The sequence below is a fragment of the Nyctibius grandis genome, chromosome 1 (assembly GCF_013368605.1).
Source record: "Nyctibius grandis isolate bNycGra1 chromosome 1, bNycGra1.pri, whole genome shotgun sequence".
Classification (NCBI taxonomy): domain Eukaryota; kingdom Metazoa; phylum Chordata; class Aves; order Nyctibiiformes; family Nyctibiidae; genus Nyctibius; species Nyctibius grandis.
Genome location: NC_090658.1, coordinates 40,052,829 through 40,071,008, shown reverse-complemented (window position 1 = coordinate 40,071,008; position 18,180 = coordinate 40,052,829). Strand labels below are relative to the sequence as shown.

Here is an 18,180-nt window from a genome sequence, read left to right as displayed (position 1 = left end):
GGCAGCTTTCACTTAGGCAAATGTCTTAACTTTTGTTAAGGCTCTTGGACAGACAGACTATTACTGTGACATTTACAAGCAAAGCTGTGTAGATACATTTGGCTTAGGCTATTCAGTGAAAGTACATGTTGTAGGTTTAACAAATAATGGACGGTTTGCTTCAGCACAAAAAGAGAAGGCAGCTTTTCATCTTGACAGCCGCCAGCTCCCCTTCTTTAGGAAGTTCTAAAAATATTTGAGAGGTCCTAAACAATGTTCCTCATAGGTTATTGTCACAACCTAAAACATAGATGTCAGGGTTCAGTATGACAAACCAGTTTTATGTAGTTTAACCAGCTGTCTCCACTAGTTACATGAAGTGGATGATTCTGAAAAAGTCAGCAACCATCATAATGAAAACATACATTACGATACAATGCATCACACAGCACTGAAAATTAATCCTGCTGCTAAAGAAATGGAAAATACACAATAAACACATTACCTGAAATTAAAATTGTTTTTGACCAAATCTCCAGAGCTTTTAAAGTTGTAACAATGATTTCTTATTTATATGGACTGCTCGAATTCTCAGGTGATTCCCTGTGGAGAGCTGTATGAATACTTTTTCCAGAGCTGAGGAAAGGAAAATAGATAGCTATAATGGAACTGCAGGAGCAGCCAAGCAGTAGATTGATTCAACAGGAGAAATTCAATGCATCCCAAAAGATCTCCTAGGATTTGCTCTCCTGTTGCTTAGGGCACAGTTCGTTGCAATGAGAAACTGAGGATTTTGTTTCAGGTGTGTCAAAGCTTGTAGTGATGACTTGAAAGTATAAAGAAAAAACAACAGCTGAAAATCTTGCTTAAATAATGCTTTTGCATGAGGAAAGAACAAGGACAAGCTCTTGAAGGTCAAATATCTCATGTAAATAGCATTCTTTAAGAGATACTAATTGAATGCACAGTCGAACCCTTTCCTTCATCTACAAACTCCTGCATTAAACAGCTTGAAAACTACAGTACACTTCAGTAAGCAAAACAGAGAAAGCTTTATTAAATTATCTGGTAAAACTGCACTTGGTCTCAGTGTAATCTCTGCTCTCGGAAATATCTGTAGAAAAATTCTCAGTTTTCAGTTGTGAAGAACTGAGTTAACAAGTTATAAAATAAAAAAACAAGTGAGGGTTTTTTTTTTTATTTAATAAGGGAACATTTAAACGGGCAGACTACTCTGTTCATTTGGAGCACACCACACAGTAGAAGGCTGGCAGGAAGCATATACTGCTGCAGTACTACATAAGCCCTGTTTGAAAGGTTAAGTGGGACACGCATGACGTGAATTTCACCCTGAAGAAATGTGAGAATTTGTAGGCACTCATGCCCTCCTCTATGAGAAGTAATAGTCATTATGAACACTGAGCTTCTCCACAGCTCTGGTGTACCACAGCCTATGCAGATTTCTTGCTAATTACAGTGAAAGCTCTGAAATGCTGTGCTGTTTCTCAAGTAAAGCCCAGAGTTTTATTCAGAAATAGGCTGCCAGATGAAATTTCCTCAGACAAAATGCTGAACGCTGAAGGCATCCTGGTTTGATTAGGGAAGACACGTAAAATTGTAGATGTTCATATTCACAGCAGCACATACTGCTCAGCACTAGCATGCCCCTCACACTTTTCAACATCACACTATGTACTGGAATATCACATGGTGTAGAAGAACTAACAGAGAAGAAATGGATGCTCTAAAAAATACCTTACCAGGAATGAACATTCATGTGTGAGTGACATTACATCTGGATATTCAGCACAGGTTTATGTTTAGTTACAAACAACACAAATATCCAGAACCCAAAGATTTATGTCTTAGAGCTTTTAGAACACAGACCAAAGCAGACAGCACCTGCCCTTTCCCCACTAGATGACCAAAGTTTCATCACAGCTCCAATCAGTTTCAAGATCTGCCACATGAAGTAGGATCTCCTAGAGCATCCTTCCTTATCAATAAAAGGTCATCAGACTCAGAAAGTCCCAGTACACAGCATAGGAGCAAGTACTGATCAGGAGAGAACAGCAAGTGCTTCACAACCTTGGCCACTCCCCAAAATAAGGACCAGGGGCTTTTTCATTTCCAGTTGAAATTCCATTTTGCAAGATTTTTTTGTATTCTTTCTGTAAACTCTATGTATAGAGTATATAGAGAACTTACCTTATTTCAGCAAGCTACCTGTCCCTCAAGCTTGACCTAGCTCAGCATAAAACACCGGTACCCTCATTGCAATGGAGCCTGAACCAGAAAGTCAGCTTCTGATCAGGGATCAGCAGCATCTGAACAGATGAGGACCTAATAATCAGTTATTATTGTAGTTCTTATTATCATTTTATTTGCTCTCAGCCTGACTGTGGAAACAGAATGGGAGTTTTGCCTCATCCATTAACCTGGAAAGCAAGGCAAGATGTTACAGCAAGAAATAAAACCAGTAAGAAGCATCTAGACAGAACACCATCTTTGCTTTTAATGAGACAGCCCCCTCCCCATCTTTGGAAACAGTTGAACCAATTACATCTCTTACCTGTATGGTCCCAGAGTCCTGCTGCCATAATACAAAGCTTCTTCCCAGGATTCAAGGTTAACACAGGCATCCATGGCACAGTCAAGCATTTTCAGCTGATAGATGTTTGTGTCTGGAAGACGACCCTTGTTTCTGCTCAAGAGATTCTGGCATCTTGCCAGGATCTGCTCCCACCCTGTTATTAGCTTTAGTTAAAGAAATATCTTTAACCAAACAAAAATACAAGTTCTAAATGTTGTTAGCAAGGAGTAAGAGCTACAGGGCACTAAGATAAAAAAGCTGCCATCATTCCAGACTCTGCTTTAATTCTTGAAAACATACTTGAACTCAGAAGTGGTAGCTTAGGTAACTATGCTTTGTTTACATTTAGCAAAAATTTCTAAAGAAATTTCAGCAATAAATGGTAAAAGAAAGATGACAAAATGAAAGGTTATTTTAATACATAACAAACTAAAAGTCAGATGCTTTTTATTTAGCTGCTGAAACATTATTATTTACTTAAGATGCTCCTCCAAATCTTACACCCAAGGGCAAGAACCCATGGAAATGTGTCTTAACAAAATGTCTCAGCAGCTAAAAAAGAATTTTTTTTAGTATATTAAAATAACGACATACTTTTAAGCTGCCCAAGACTTGGTTTAGAATTCTTATGAAATGTGAACCTTTTCTTGCAATTAATTAATTTTCTTTCTCCTTGAAACAGTTGTAAAGAGCATTGGTTTTTTTCATGTACAGCTGCATGTTTCGTGCATGAGAAAGAAAAACATCACAGTTCTGATGTCTGACTGTAGTTCAGGATTAAGGATCTTGGCAGTAAAGAAGATTTTTACATCCAGTGCTACAAGAAGATTTTTTTTGTGCTTGGAAGAGAGGAAAAGCAAGCTGGGGCTTGCATTCACTTTAGTTGGATATTCCTTACCACAAATCACTTACTTTCATTACATTCTACAGTGGTTTCACTTCTCTGTGGACCAGATTCTTCTCTCTCTGACCACACCTAAGATGAATACCAATATTCCCAGATTTTAAATGAGTATTGTCATCTGGGACTTTATGGGAGTCCCAGAATGCAAGCAGTCTAAACGCCAAAAAGATACCATACACACCAGTAAGAACAAAACAATTGAAAAAAAATTAGACTTATAGTAAGAGAAGTAATAACAGTTTGTATCACAGTCCTTTCCATACAATCAACTCAGGCAAGTCCGGCAGTTATCTTCATGCTATTACTGAAAATATTACTCACCCCAATCCAGCAATGGATTTAAGTGTACAGTGATAACCCTGTGATGAAGTAATTAGTCCTTCCTGAACATGGGAATATTCACATACTTAAATTTAAGAATGTGACCACTATGTGGCTGGGCAAGGATTTATAGCATGGTTGTTACAAGGCTAAACTAATTATTTGTGAATTGCTCTCATGCCCTTGGATTGAAAGAACCATATAAGGGAAGGAATGTGTTATTAAAAAATTGCACCTTAACCTTTATATCTCTGGCAAACATCCATGTATTCTTTACAACTGATTAAGGACAGACAAACAGAAGCATGAGGGATATTATTTCCACTTGACACGACTTTTGTAGAAAGTACAAAGCACTGACATTCTTGAAAGATTACCATTTTAGCTGATGCATAGTATTAGTCTGTCTGCTTTTACTTCTCATTATACTGCTTTGTTCACTCCCCAGCATCTAAAAGCAGATGCGCTATATTGCAAAACCTGCTGGGACCAAATTTTCAGGTACTTAAATTGCAAACTAGAAAACCCACTATGAGCTGCAACAGGAAAAAAGAGAAGCTGGCTGTCCTGTATCTGCGCAAGACTAGAGGAGCAGCCCTCAAGCAGCTCTGCCACTGTTGTGTGGCCTGAGATGCAGAGGAATCCTTTTCTCCACAATAATCCCCTTGTACAGGGCTTTAGCATCTCAATTTGTATGCTTACACTGGAATTTGGGTCTGAGACAGTTCACTCACACATACTGTTTCAAGTTCTCTAACTGCAGATTTAGCGTTACAACACTGTATCAGTTATGATCAGTAGCTCAGGTTTTGGAAGTCACTAACTTTCTCAACTGTAGGAACTGTTGGTTTAATTTACTAAAAAAATTACATTTGCAGAAACTAATGACTGTGCCTCAGTCAGCAAGGAAGGTTTTCTGTTCATTCTTGGCAAGTGGACAAATGTCAAGCCCCCTCTTCAGGTACTGCACTTGTCACTGCATGCCAATTAGCATGGGTATTGTGGTCCAGTGCAAGGAAAGATGACATATTTCAAATAGCTGATGTCTCAGAACAGAAGCTGAACAGACAAGGACATATTTTTTCAACCAGTCCTGACAGCTTTTACTACAATGTGTTTGATTAATTTTTAAGTATCAGTTAAATGAGTAATCTTAATTAAAGACCTTAGCAATATTCAGTAGGTGCAATTTCTCCTGCAATTAAATATAGAAACATTAAATAGAACAAGTATTCTGGCTCCATAGTTTCGGTATAAAAATGATTGCAACTGCATGTTGTATATCTATAATTTAACTTTCAGGTTAAAACATGGGCCCTGAAGTATAACTGAATGCCTGAAGATCTATTTCAGTATTGCCTTTCTCAATCCAGTGACTACAGAGGAACTTAAGACAGACTAGAAACTATATGAAAATTAAAGTTAGATGACATGAGTGTTTCCCTTCTGCTAACAAACAAATCCCTCCATATAAGAAAGAAACAAACTCAGTTGTTTTTTTCCCTACAATAAAAATCGTGACCACTTGTTTCCAGCCTGGAATATCACTATACAAACTTGGTTTTTATGCTGCTGAAAAGGAGTACTGGGAGATTTAATTCTCTCTAGCTCCAGAGAAAGTCAATGTTTCTGAAAACAGTCAGGCACCTTGCTACAATAGGCCAAATTCACAGTCAGTGAAATTCCACTGAACAGGCTAAGATGAGAGAGAGATCAATATACTCATAGTCTCCTAGTAAAAATCTCCACCTCTCTTCCACTCTTCTTGGTTGTTGCTGTTCACTAGTTTTTTTAATTGGATTGAATATCTACATGATGGCCATTAGGATCCACTTTTGTTTATTAGTGCAAGATCATCTCATTCAATTTTCTTAATTATAAATTATGACTATATATTATTATTATAACTTATTGTAATGATTCTACATTATGTCCTTGTTATTGTCATTGCTGTGCAAAGAATGGTGCCTCGAAATATTCGCTATGGGTGTAATGGGACAAAGAATTTAACAAGGTTTCAGATTAAGATTTATTTAATTTAGAAGTGGATTTATACGAAGCGGTGAGCTGTGATGGCAGAAGTCTAAACCTGAGCCAAAATATCCCTTCACATCCTAGCTACTTATTGTCCCTGCCATGAAGCAGTATCAATCCAAGTAACCAGAGACTTTATTATTATTAATACAATTAAGAATATTACAAGATTTAAACACCAAATGAATTAAAAATACATTTTAAAACAAAATAAAAATGTAAACATTTAGGAAATAAATCTCAAAAGATGAACTGCATACTAAGTGGCTCTCCGGACTGTTTTCACAACTGAATGACAGACTGTAGCCTGTCACTGAAAGGATACCTGCTTTTGATTTTGGATATCTCACTTCATTTACAGCATCTTTGACTTCTTTCCAGGCATGCTCATCACCAGCCAATTTCTCAGCATCCTGGTTAATGGAAACAAAAATGTTTGATGAGAAAAACAGTAAAATGAGAATATGCAGTAATGATGAAAAACAGGGTAAAAAGATTACACTGACAAAAGCTACTTGTGGGGATTGCATCACTATTTTTTGTAAATACACAAAAAATAATTTCACCTGGCATTCATATTCACCCTGTGTTTGTAAGTAAATGAGACGATATCAAGAAAAATGAATGCAAACTTGGAAACATTAAATACTCAAACCAGATGTTAGGTTTGCAACAAGAACTATGATCAACCAGAAAAGAGAAATAATAGCATGTGATTTTTACTACCAAAATGCATTGAGCACATCAAATTCTCTCAAAGATCTGTTACCTAATACTTCACAGATCCTCACCCACACTGTAGAAAGGATTTAGCCATAATTTTGATTAACCATGTGGTGATTATAGAGACTTTACAAACAGTGGGAGGCTACCTTCATCCATTACAGTTAGAAGCATGAGCTTACAAGAGAAGTCTACTAGTCAGAAAAGGCCGAACTTCATTTTTCTTTTGTAACTCATTGCTATTTCTTCCCTGTCTATCAGATTCTATAAACAGTTATATTTTCCCATTGCTTTGTCATAAAGAAAGCAAAAATGATTAATGGCTACAGCAGTAAGAGAAAGTTTCCCTTTTCAACTCTCTCGCAGTGACTAACTGCACCTTAGGCAAATCACTTGGAACAAATTTATTAAAGCATCTACAGGCACAGTTATGCATCTTGAGGGATTTCCAAAAGCATCTGGATATTCAACTGTGCTATAAGCACTTAAATATCTTTGAAAATCTGGCTTTTAAGACACTGCAGTTCATTATCTCCCTCTCATGTAAGGCCCTGCTACTCACAAAAGAGTTTTGTAAGTGCAAATTCTTTCAGGAATATTTTAAATGCAGTTCTAAAAACATCAGCCTTCAGCAGGGGTGGAGGCCTGGAGATGAACAGAGAAGGCATGTGAAAATCTAACCAAGCACTTTGTAACCAACAGATGCTCACTGGGTATCACAGAAGTACCTCTATTAAAAAGTCTGTAATCTGTATCTGTCTAGAACTGCAGAATTTTCTTATGTCACTGCTCTTTATTTACCATAAATTCAGAACAGAAAATATTTACACTGACAATCAGCACTCACTTTCACATTTAATTTGCAGTTTTGTCTTTCCATCTGCTGCATGAAAGAGGAGACCTTTATGTATTCCTGGGATGATTAAATCAAGATTGGCCTCAGCTGTCTCACCGTTCTGTAGGGCCTTACAAGGAGGGCAGCCTGACCCCACTGCATTTTGCACATGTCCTTCCCCTACAATCAGTTCCCTGAACAAAAAGATCACCTGGAAATAATTTTGTGCATAGATGAATTTGCCACCAGAAGACATTAGGTGAATGTTAGGACAAACAATCTCATACTGTAGAAATTTTATCAGCACAGTTAATGCATATACCCAGCCCTCTTACAGTTTTGTGATAGACTTACACTGAATCTGTTAGCTTCAACATAACCTCTACCAGTTTTTATGGGACTACTTCAATTTCTGAACTCAGCCTGTTAACTTGTCTTTATAATCTGTCTTTAAAACATGTTTGTAGATCAAGCGCTGCTCACTGATTGATCTAAAAGATAAATCTGGCCTGTAAGAAACTAATAATGATGTCTGTGAAATTTTAGGTTTAAGGACCTACCTGAAAAATTCTTTTAAGGTATCTTTTCCCACTGGCCCATGTATAATTATCAGTATTTCTGTATCATGCTGTAAGCCTTACAGCTAAAACCTCAGAAACGTGGGAACTGGGACAGATTTATAAGTGAAAGAAAAAAACCAACTATACACCAAGTTACAGGCCAATGACTGATGCATCATCAGGGCTCACTTTGCACACAGTGGGACTGATGGATGAATCAGGTTAAAGTGTTCATTGATATGGGATTAATCTCTCTCTTTCTTGTGCAGTTTTTTGAGTTGCTTTCCATTGTCTTCTAGCATTTCATTAACAACACAAAGCAGTGCAAGGTTGGGGTTTCCTCTAACCTTTACACTAATGCATAGGGTTAAGTCATCACTGGCTTCACATCCAGGTAGAGAATAGGGAGTGTCTATTGGACCAATAATCTCCCAGCCCTCTCTGGATTCATGGTCTTTATCCCTTTTGTAAGAGACTTTAGGATGGAGGGAGCTGGGCAGGATGCCCAGCTCTGGGAAGGATTTAAGTCACAGGTTTCAATGAGATGTTTTTTGTGTTCCCAGGATGAGGCATTTTGGGGATTGGCTTACATAAGAGCAAGCAAAGACCTGGCTAGCTGGGCCTTTCACACCTCTACTGTTCTTCATCAGATTTCCACATACTCTAGTTCAAGGCATGGAGGCTGCATCTAAACAGGCAGCCAAGCAGGGGCTGCAAAACAACCAGGAGGGCTTGTCACTGAGAACACTTCTGCCTTCCAGCCCAATAAGCTTTTTCCAAGCAAAAAAGCATTGTCCTCCCTTGGACAATGCCTTGAAAGTCATGGCCATGTGATACGACTAAGCCAGCTAAAAATACAAAGCTGCCTTGGAGTTGGAATTATGGAAATGAAGTGATTAATAGTTACACAGAACTGTTTAGTTTAATCTGAGAGCATGGCAGTAACAGCTATGGGAGATTTAGCTTTCCACAGAGTAACGCCCATTCAAAGCATCTCTTTTCAGAACACGTTCCCAGTCAAACCTCCAGGTGTGCAGAGCTGCCAACAATAAAGGAAGACAGGCTTTTTTCATCTGTAGAAAAAGAGAACCTTAGCTGAAGAAAAGGAAGAGGCTTTTGAAAAAGAAGGAAGAATTAGCGACTTGAGCCTAATTATTTTCCATTTCTAACATTGACACTAAACATAAGAGTTTGTGCTTCAGAACAACAAAACATTTGTGTCTTGGTCTAAAAAATAATTAGACTAGATGATCTAGTCACAAAAATGCATGACAACCTTATGATGGCTGAAACTGGCATGCTTTACGACTCAGCTTTCGCACATGGAGGCGTGCTGGAAAAACTGAGAGTAGAAGTGTTGAAGGCTCATGGGGAGACCAGAAAAGACAGCTGCAACACACACTTTTCCATGGCAATAACACAACCTCGTGACACTCTTAATAACACAGGTACAATCCATTGGAGGCAGAAGCGTCACTGGATGTGCTAGCTAAACCCACAATCTATGGCACAAGGAAACACAAAATTAATCCTGTGACTTATTTTGAGCAATTATTCCAGATGGAAGATGGTTCCAGCACCTGCTTTCCACTTACTCCAAGCATGTGCAGGGGAAACTTGTTCATTAAAAGGTGAGTTAAGATGCAACAGCAACATTTCAATTCAATTTCTCCATTCTTCCAATACCATGGTAGGTGCTGCTACAGCTTTCTTGATAAAACACACCTGGGGATTCATCATCTTAATACTGAAGCTTTCTGGAAATCTCCATGGACTACTTATCCCTTGGACTACCTATCCCTGACTGCTTAGACCTGTGCTTCTGTTCCTTTAGATGGAACAATTCCCATTTATATTCAGTTCTTCTAGTAAAACAAGCTATAAGCTAAACTCTTCACACCTGACACCTTCCAAAAGAAGGACACTGTGTACCTTCACATCTTCTTGAATTTAGTTAGGGTACATAAAACATGAAGGCTCACCTATGTAATTCAACCAGACAAAATTCTTCCCTTGAAATCTATTTGGCTCTTCAAAATGGGCAAATGCAAAATATTCTCTAAAGCAAAATTTTCCTGTCATAAAGAACCATTTTTCCTCCTCTAAATTTCACAATATTGCTGTATAAAGGATTCAAGAACAAGATTATTTTTCTAATATTTACTTGAACATCATGATTTCTACAGTTTGTAGTTCAGAACATTAGTTGTTGTTTTTCTTTCAGAATACTTTCAGCTTTTATACCCAATGATTCTCTAGACTTCAAAATTTGTAGATACTCATTGCAATCTATGTTTCGGGAGCCTGAGAACGGACATGATCAGCTCTGCCCAGCACATCCTGGAAATGCTATATAAAAATAGTCTGTGGTACACAATACACCACTAAATGTCAATATTTGCTTTAAATATTACACAGTTCTCCACAGTTTAGGTTCCATTAGTGACACTTGTAAAAATGAAGCTATCACCACTTATAACAAACCTATAACAAAAGAGAGAGAAATAAGAAAACCAGAAGGTATCTGATGAGGATGACAATCTGTATGCATAGCGATGAAATGTAAAATGTTCTACGGTTCTGGCTTTAAGTTACAGGGAAGATTTATTATAAAAGCACCATCTCCTGAAACAATTACAGACATCAGCCACCACAGAAATAAGCATTTGAAAATGTTCACCTGTTCCATTCCCTCCTATTCCTTTGCTCCCACATTGTTTGTAAGAACTGGTTCTCTCCCTATCTCTTTTGAATGTTAAAAGATTCCCACAGGGACAGCATGTCCTCTGAGAGAAGATCTCTCTCTTACCAAAACAAGCATATGCCAACCAGTCAGCATCACTGTCCCCCCTGCCCAAACGCACTCCCACTGCCCCAACATCGCTCATCTGTAACGCACTGCACCTCCAAAAATCTCCTGAACATTGAAAAGGTTGAATAAGGGCTAGCCCTCCTTTCATACTTAGCCTACAGGATAGAAAATAGGACATGGATTTTCTGTCCTCTCTCCAAAGTTCATCTTTCTTCTTCTCACAGATGGAGGTAGAGAAAAAAGCCAGAGATCTGCCACGGAGAGGAACCGTGAAGCACTCCCCACCTCCCTCCACAGAAGGGAGAAGTGGGGACAGGAAACTCCAAGAAATGAGTAAATCCTACACCTCTTTTTCTCCTTCCCAGCCTTCTTCCTACAAGATGCAGGCCCAAGGGCATCTTTATTTATGTGCCTATTTCCAGTGTTCAAGTATCCAGTCCCACACAGACAGAAACAAGCAAAGTTTTGCAGGGGGTATTGGAGTGCCAGGCTGCCCTGAGAGGAGTAAAAAACAAGGTCTAAAGTTTTCCATGGCCAGCATCTTCTCTTCTAAATACACAAATGGAATACAAGAGTGTAATGTAAGCACCAGCAAATGTCAGTTTTACAATAAAAGCCTATAAACCATAGTTCAAACAGAAATTAGGGGTTTACTATGAAATATTATTATGATATTTTTGCAAGACAGAAAAATCACACTAAATAATCATAATAGTTCCTTCTGACACAAAATCTATGACTATATAATAACAATTCTGTGAGACAGCAGCATATAATTCTGTTCTTGTTCTCTTTTTGTGGAAGCTTAAAAACATAATTAAAAAGGAAGTTTTCTGGACTGTAAAAGGACAATTTTCAGGACACAGAGCCTTGTCATGATTCAAGGTTTACATGTGACTTCTGAAGTTTCGAAAGCTCCCCTGCCCTGCCCCATGAAAAATCATGCCAGCTCCATAAATGTCAGTTCAACTACCCCTTCCAACCCGCACAAGGTTGTCCTCACCAGAAGCTGAGCTGTCAGAAGACCATGTGTTTTCTGTCATACAGCTCTGAAGAGCATGGATGGGACATACAGCAATTCCAAAGCTACTCTGTCTACAGACAAAAACAATGTTGTATTCCCTGTGAGGCTGTTGGGAGGGGGTGAACACAACTTCTGAACAAATTGAATTTGTACTCTTCATTTTTTAATTCTGAAAGTAAAATAAGACACATTGCATTTGGATGCCATATTGCAGCTGTGCAGTACATTGCTCTGTATTACCTCACATAATCGATATCAGCTCTTCATGGATTACTGACTCTAGTGTCTGGGAGTGCGTAAGAACTGCACAGGCTAGTAATACTCTAAATTGCATAGGTATTGGAAAATCTAAGTGTTGTTCACACCGTTCATGTTTAAGTAAGTGGTCTACTTAGGCATTCAAATCAAGATGAAAGTTTCCCCAGACTCTGCACACAATTAGTGTAAAAAACCAAGCACCTTCACATGGTAGTATGAAGAACCTTCCCTTAACGTTATCCTACTGAGTTACAACATTACAATATTTACTTGGAAACTTAAAAAGAGGCATCAAAAACAACTGTGGGAAATGTATTAAAATTAGATGCTTTTAATAAAGAGAAAATTAAGATCAGCAAGTCCATTTTAAGAAGTCAGTTTAATTTAATAAAATGAAATGGCACTAACATAATTTTATCCCAATAACATCTTAGAGTTAATTAAGTCTTAAAGTTTAAGGTAAGAGAGGAGCAAACAGACCAACAGTCCTCAACCTCTCCAGTCACAAGTCCAATATCTGTCAGGCTCACAATTCTGCACACCAAAAGTAGTAATTGTATTTCTGTCAGACTCATATTCCACTCTTATTCACTGCAATCCCACCTCAGCTATTAATTTCTGTGATTTTTTTTAGACATACACATTTTTAAACAGCCTTTTCAAAGATCACTGCATCTGTATATTGTATGTTACAGAGGCAATCTCATAAATGTTTTATAGTGAAGCAATTTGACATCTCTCTTCCTACTGAATGCTCTGCTTATAGATTCAAGGGTCACATTAGCCTTTTTTGCCAGAGGAGAATACAATGTCTTCCATTTCAGTTCAGATACCGAAGCCGAGGTTCAGCTGACCAAATGTAGACATTTGGGCTACTCTTCTATTTGACAGAGAAAAGAGGCACTGCCAGGGTGCAATTTATATTATTCTAAAGCAGGCTTCTAAAATACATCAGATGAATAACAGTCAAAGTGTGTCCATTCTTCTCCATTTTATCCATAAAGGAAGTCTCGAGTAATTAGCTCAGATGCCAACATTTACAGTGTAGCTGTCTGAAGTCTGGTGAAATAAATCATAGCTGTAGATCCCCATTTCAGATGTGGAACATGTGTTCTGCCTTTCTAGTGGTGGTGCATTTTATTTCAATACGTCTAATTTACCAAGCAATTCCAGTTACTCTGTATTATTTACCTGTCCTCATAAATGTTTATTATTCTCTCAGTCTTTGTCATTCATGAATTTTACTGGCAATGATCTTGCAATTACTTCCAGTTCATTCATGAAAATGCTATGTACTGTAGAAACAGGGTTATTATGGACATACTCTGAAACTATTTGGTAAGCATTATATATAACTGATGATTATGGTAATTTAATGTTTAAGTGTGTTGTCAGAGCATTATTTAGAGTGCATATATATTTAGAGTGTATATGTATAAATGCCTGTAGTAAGAGAAAAGACACCAAAAAAGCTCAAAGCTTTCATTAGTCTTGAACACCACAGCCCAACTGAACTTTTTACAGACCAATAATGCTCACAGATCAAGCATTATTATTAAAGTTTTTCTGTTCTACAGGCACTCTTTGTGCTGAAAACCTAAGCAAATAACATTACAGATAGTATTTCCTCTCTCAGAAAGCAGCACACAAGGATGCCAGGCTGCTTAGCAAGAAAGCAAGATAGTATCTAAAGAGATATATCAAAATATAAACAATACACAAGGCTAAGCAGCTAAACTTCACCGTAGCATCTTGCCTGGACCTGGAGACTCTTCAAATGAAAGGCACATGTATTGAACACATTCTGAAGTCATTTCAGTTGTGTTGGTCATTCTGGTTGCTGACCAAAACATTTAACACATTTTTTTTTTTTAAGCTAGGTCCCTTAAATACTACTACTCCTTTTGGTGAAAAAGGAGTCATAATTACACAAGGGCTATCCCAGTTCTTTTCATGGCACTTTCTTCATACTGTTTTACAAAATCCTTGTGCTGCACACAGCTTGGGTCCCTGGGGATGATAGGCACTTTGCAGGTCCCAAACCCCAATGCCTACTCCCAGTCAAGACGATGGAGGTTGTGGTTTATTCCATGAGCAACAGGACCAAGTTTTGTGTCTGTGACAGCACTGCCTTTATAAAACTCTTAATTTCAGGAGCTTAGAGCTGACTGCAAAAATTTCCATCCAAGCTGCATAGGTTACAAGCTGAAATAAAAATTGATTGGACTATGGGAAGTGCAATAAATAGAGGTTTCCTACTTATCAACTCATAAAAGTCAGAGGATGGGAGGAAGGGAGGAAAATCAAAGGAAAGTATTTACAGCTTAGCATCAGAGAAACAGGGCCTTGTGCCAGACCACCCAAAAATTCTTGGCACGTTTGTAATTCCATTGTAATTTCCAGCATCAGTCCAAAAAAACCCTGTGGGTAATTTGGTTACCTGAGGAAGGATACTGTTCAGCCTAATCCCTAGCAACTGTGAGGCTAGTATTTCAGACTGTCTTAGACATTACACATTTTTTAAGGCAATCTCTAGGTCTATCTTACCAATCAAACTGACAGCTATAAGGCAAATCTGCTTTATTCCTTAATTCTGCAACCTGTGGAGACACAGAGAGCCACTGAGGACATTTAGTGGCTCAAAAAAAGATATGTAGGTCCGAAATACTCAGAATATTTAGGTATTCACAATGCATAATCCAATCCACATTCATCAATGCACTGAAATATGTACTTGAGTTTAAATGCATGCATAAATCCCCCTGAAGTTGATATTTATGCAAATGACTAAACACTTCACTAAGTAGAGGTGTAGTTATTTGTGTATCAAAGTTCAAGTTATGCTTCAGTGATTTGAAGAATTTGTGCCCATTGAATTATTGGTTCTAACTGACGATATACTGACATGAAGTTAGGTGTTTATTTTGAACACTAATATCAAAACAATTTAATACATTAATGCATGATATATCACATGATTAAAAGAGATCTATAGTAATTATGTTTTTTAATGTATACTGCAATATAAAATAACAATATTTACTGCAGCATCTGTTTTCTGAAAGAACGGGTATGAAATACAGGGAGTTTAGGGTTCAGAAAGACACATGTAACATGGTTAAGATCATACACAGTTGATCAGTCTACTCTATACCAGGAAATATTTGACAGATCTCAAAAGTGAAAGTGGCGATTCCTAGAGTGCTGATAAAAATTGACTGCCTAACTCACTAGCATGTTGTTTCTTCCTCTAGAATATTGCCAACAAATTTGATCGTCCCCTAGCTGAATATTAGTTTCATATAATCACAGGAGAGGTATGCAAATACTGTTAAAAGATGTACAGTGTTTTAGTCATTTCAGGAGCTTCTGCTTTGGAAATTATTATTGATTATCCTCTAACTAACACCAACTTAAACCAGTAGAGGTTCTTCCAGTCTTTAAGTGAAGCAGATAGAAACACTCCATAAGGCAAATGACTGCTTGAAACAAATAGTTTCCAGTACCTTTCTAGTATTCTACTATTCTGATTCAGTAATATGCACATTTTAGTCAGTCACAAAAAAAAAGGAAAATGTCCACATCTTAGTGAAAAGGACATTGTCTAAAATGTTATAATGTCATGGAAACTATTATGATGGCTTTGCATATTTCTCAGTGCCTTTATTTACTGTTTGAATAGCTATCATCCAGCATATTCCTGTTGACTGCCTGTTTTTACATGCCTTCAGCAATCAATGGTCATCAGCCAAGGTGATTCAAAGCAAGGAGAGGTAGCCTAGATCACAAAACATGTACTGAAAGTTAGACATGTTGACTCACATGTAAGCAACTGTTTATGGGATCAGCTGGAACAACATAATCTGGTGATACATAATCTATACTGGATTTCCAGTGTTCCATGGTACTAGTCATCTATCCCTCTGTTTCCTGATAAGTACTCTCTACTATGTGCTTTGCTCATTGCTTAAAAACAGACATATTGTTTTCCTAGAATGTTTTTCTCAGTCAGATGGATGAGTGTCGCCCTCTGAAAAGCACGCTCTCTCAACTACTCCTTTCTAAAATTTCTTTCGCAGGTGAGGGTGTGGGGTAGGGGAGAAGTAGCTCACTTTGCATGGATCCCCACCTTCATTAACCAAATACAATGTACTAGTAACTGAACTTCACAGTATCTTTCTCCCCTATACCAAACGACTATAGGTTCAGACTACTTTATTATAAGGCAGGAGCTGGAATCACATCAAAAGCTTTCAAAGCTCATAAGGACTTCTTTTGTGCATGAGAATCATGCAAACTTAACGTAAAGTTGTACACTACAAATATTTTGAGAGTAAAAATTTAGTTGTCCAGATATCATCAAAGGAAGTGCAGAAACTTTAGTTTATATCCAACACTTGTCAGCACTGACTAAGACAAAGATTCATGCCTTATTTTTCTAAAGCAATATGATGCAGCAACGTATTTTTCTTAATGACTGTGGTCAGATAAATCTTTGGCAGAGTTGCGATACACTTTTTTACCATGCTCCCCAATTCAAATCACTGTTTGCAGTGTAATCAATGGCTTTCATACAATTCACTGAGCAATCTTGTGGAAAATAACAGGACATCCTGCAAGGGGTCAACAAATTACACAGTCCTCTGCTGTAACTCACATGGCTGGAGTAAATTCAGCCTTTTCAAGCCTGCTGCTTTTTACACAACAAGAAGTTCCTATTCATGTCTAAAAATAAAGCTCACAAATGCAAAATTTATAACTACAGCTTTAGTTACTGCATTGTTGTGATATTAATTAAATTACTGGCAAGAAATTGATATGGCACATTGCTTACCATAGCAATTTTTTAATCCAAAGCATTCAGTCTGCAGTTTTGCAGTCTCAAAAGTTATAGACTTCCTTGCTATTCAGATGAGCTCATTCTTTCTTTAATAGACCTCAGAGGGTATTAGTTAAGGACTGGAACTGATTTAGGCACTGAAGAGCCTGGTTTTGTCTTTCTCAATCTATGGTGCTTCCTACAAATTCAGCCAAAGCCCCAAACTTTGAAGAATTACACTGTCAAAAAGAAATTAGAATGAAGTCATGATATCTGATGACCATGCCACAAGGTCCTAAATCAATCAATCAATCAATCTATCTTTGAAAAATAAAACTAACATTTGGCTTGCAAAGAGTGTCTAAAATTTTAGAGCAGCTGACAGGAAAGCCATCTTTCTTCATTTAAATAAGAAGATTAGAGTGAAAGATGCACTTCCACAATGTGGCATGGGAAATGACAACAATGTGAGTCTGTAGTAAATTTCATACTGAGATATTCTAAAGAATAATTCAGCTTTTTAATGTTACTTGTATAATGGGCATTTCTATATCTGTTTTACAGAGGGAGATATGAAACAGGGCTGTACATTACTTACCAAAGATCACAAAACAAATACCAGCAAAAGACAACCACCAAAATGTACTGTATGTGTAATACGTTGCTCACTAAAAAAGTATATCTTTAAAACTGTCCCTCTTTCATACATATACCTATGTACACACATATATGCATACAGTATTGCTTTTCCCATTAAGACCTGTTTTTGTCCAGTGTAGATACATGCCCACTTCACTACAAAAAGTAATTGCAGTAAAACAGATCACAGAATACACTGTTCCTCTTAGCAAGTAGACCGGCTAAGGGGATTGTTTAGTTCATAGATTTAATGATGGGGCAGATTACCAGGCTAAAATCTGGACTACTAAATTAAATTTTTTCCAGACTTTTTTTAACCCATTCTTGACCCATATAAAGTAAAACTATGATCTTACTTCAGGGCCCACTATGCACAAGTCTGCTTTACAAAACCACTCATTCCTCTCCTCTGATTGGAAGTATCAGAAAACTAGGGCAATAGACATGGCAATGAAGCTAATCTTTTGTTTTGCCAAGCATTTAAAACTACTGTATATGTAGTACTTCATTCTAGTGATTTCCAGGCATTGAATGGACAGTAATTGATCTCAGAAAAAATATACCGTAAGAAAGGTAAGATTTATTAGCACAATTTTTTCAGCTAAGGAAAATAAAACAGAAAGATGACAAACTGCCCGACATCATAAAGAAAGTGTATAGTATACAATCAGGATGACAT

General features: G+C 37.5%; 1 protein-coding gene across 3 annotated transcripts in view; it reads right to left on the bottom strand.

Moving 5' to 3' along the window:
- SMYD3 (SET and MYND domain containing 3) overlaps positions 1 to 18,180 on the bottom strand; it is a 463,693-nt gene that overhangs the window by 49,026 nt on the left and 396,487 nt on the right. For all 3 annotated transcript variants that reach the window (XM_068403784.1, XM_068403766.1, XM_068403774.1), the window contains 2 exons: positions 6,157 to 6,244; positions 2,552 to 2,726 (listed from right to left, as the gene is read on the bottom strand). In XM_068403784.1, the coding sequence (XP_068259885.1) occupies positions 2,552 to 2,726; positions 6,157 to 6,244 (263 nt within the window). The remainder of the gene's footprint in view (positions 1 to 2,551; positions 2,727 to 6,156; positions 6,245 to 18,180) is intronic.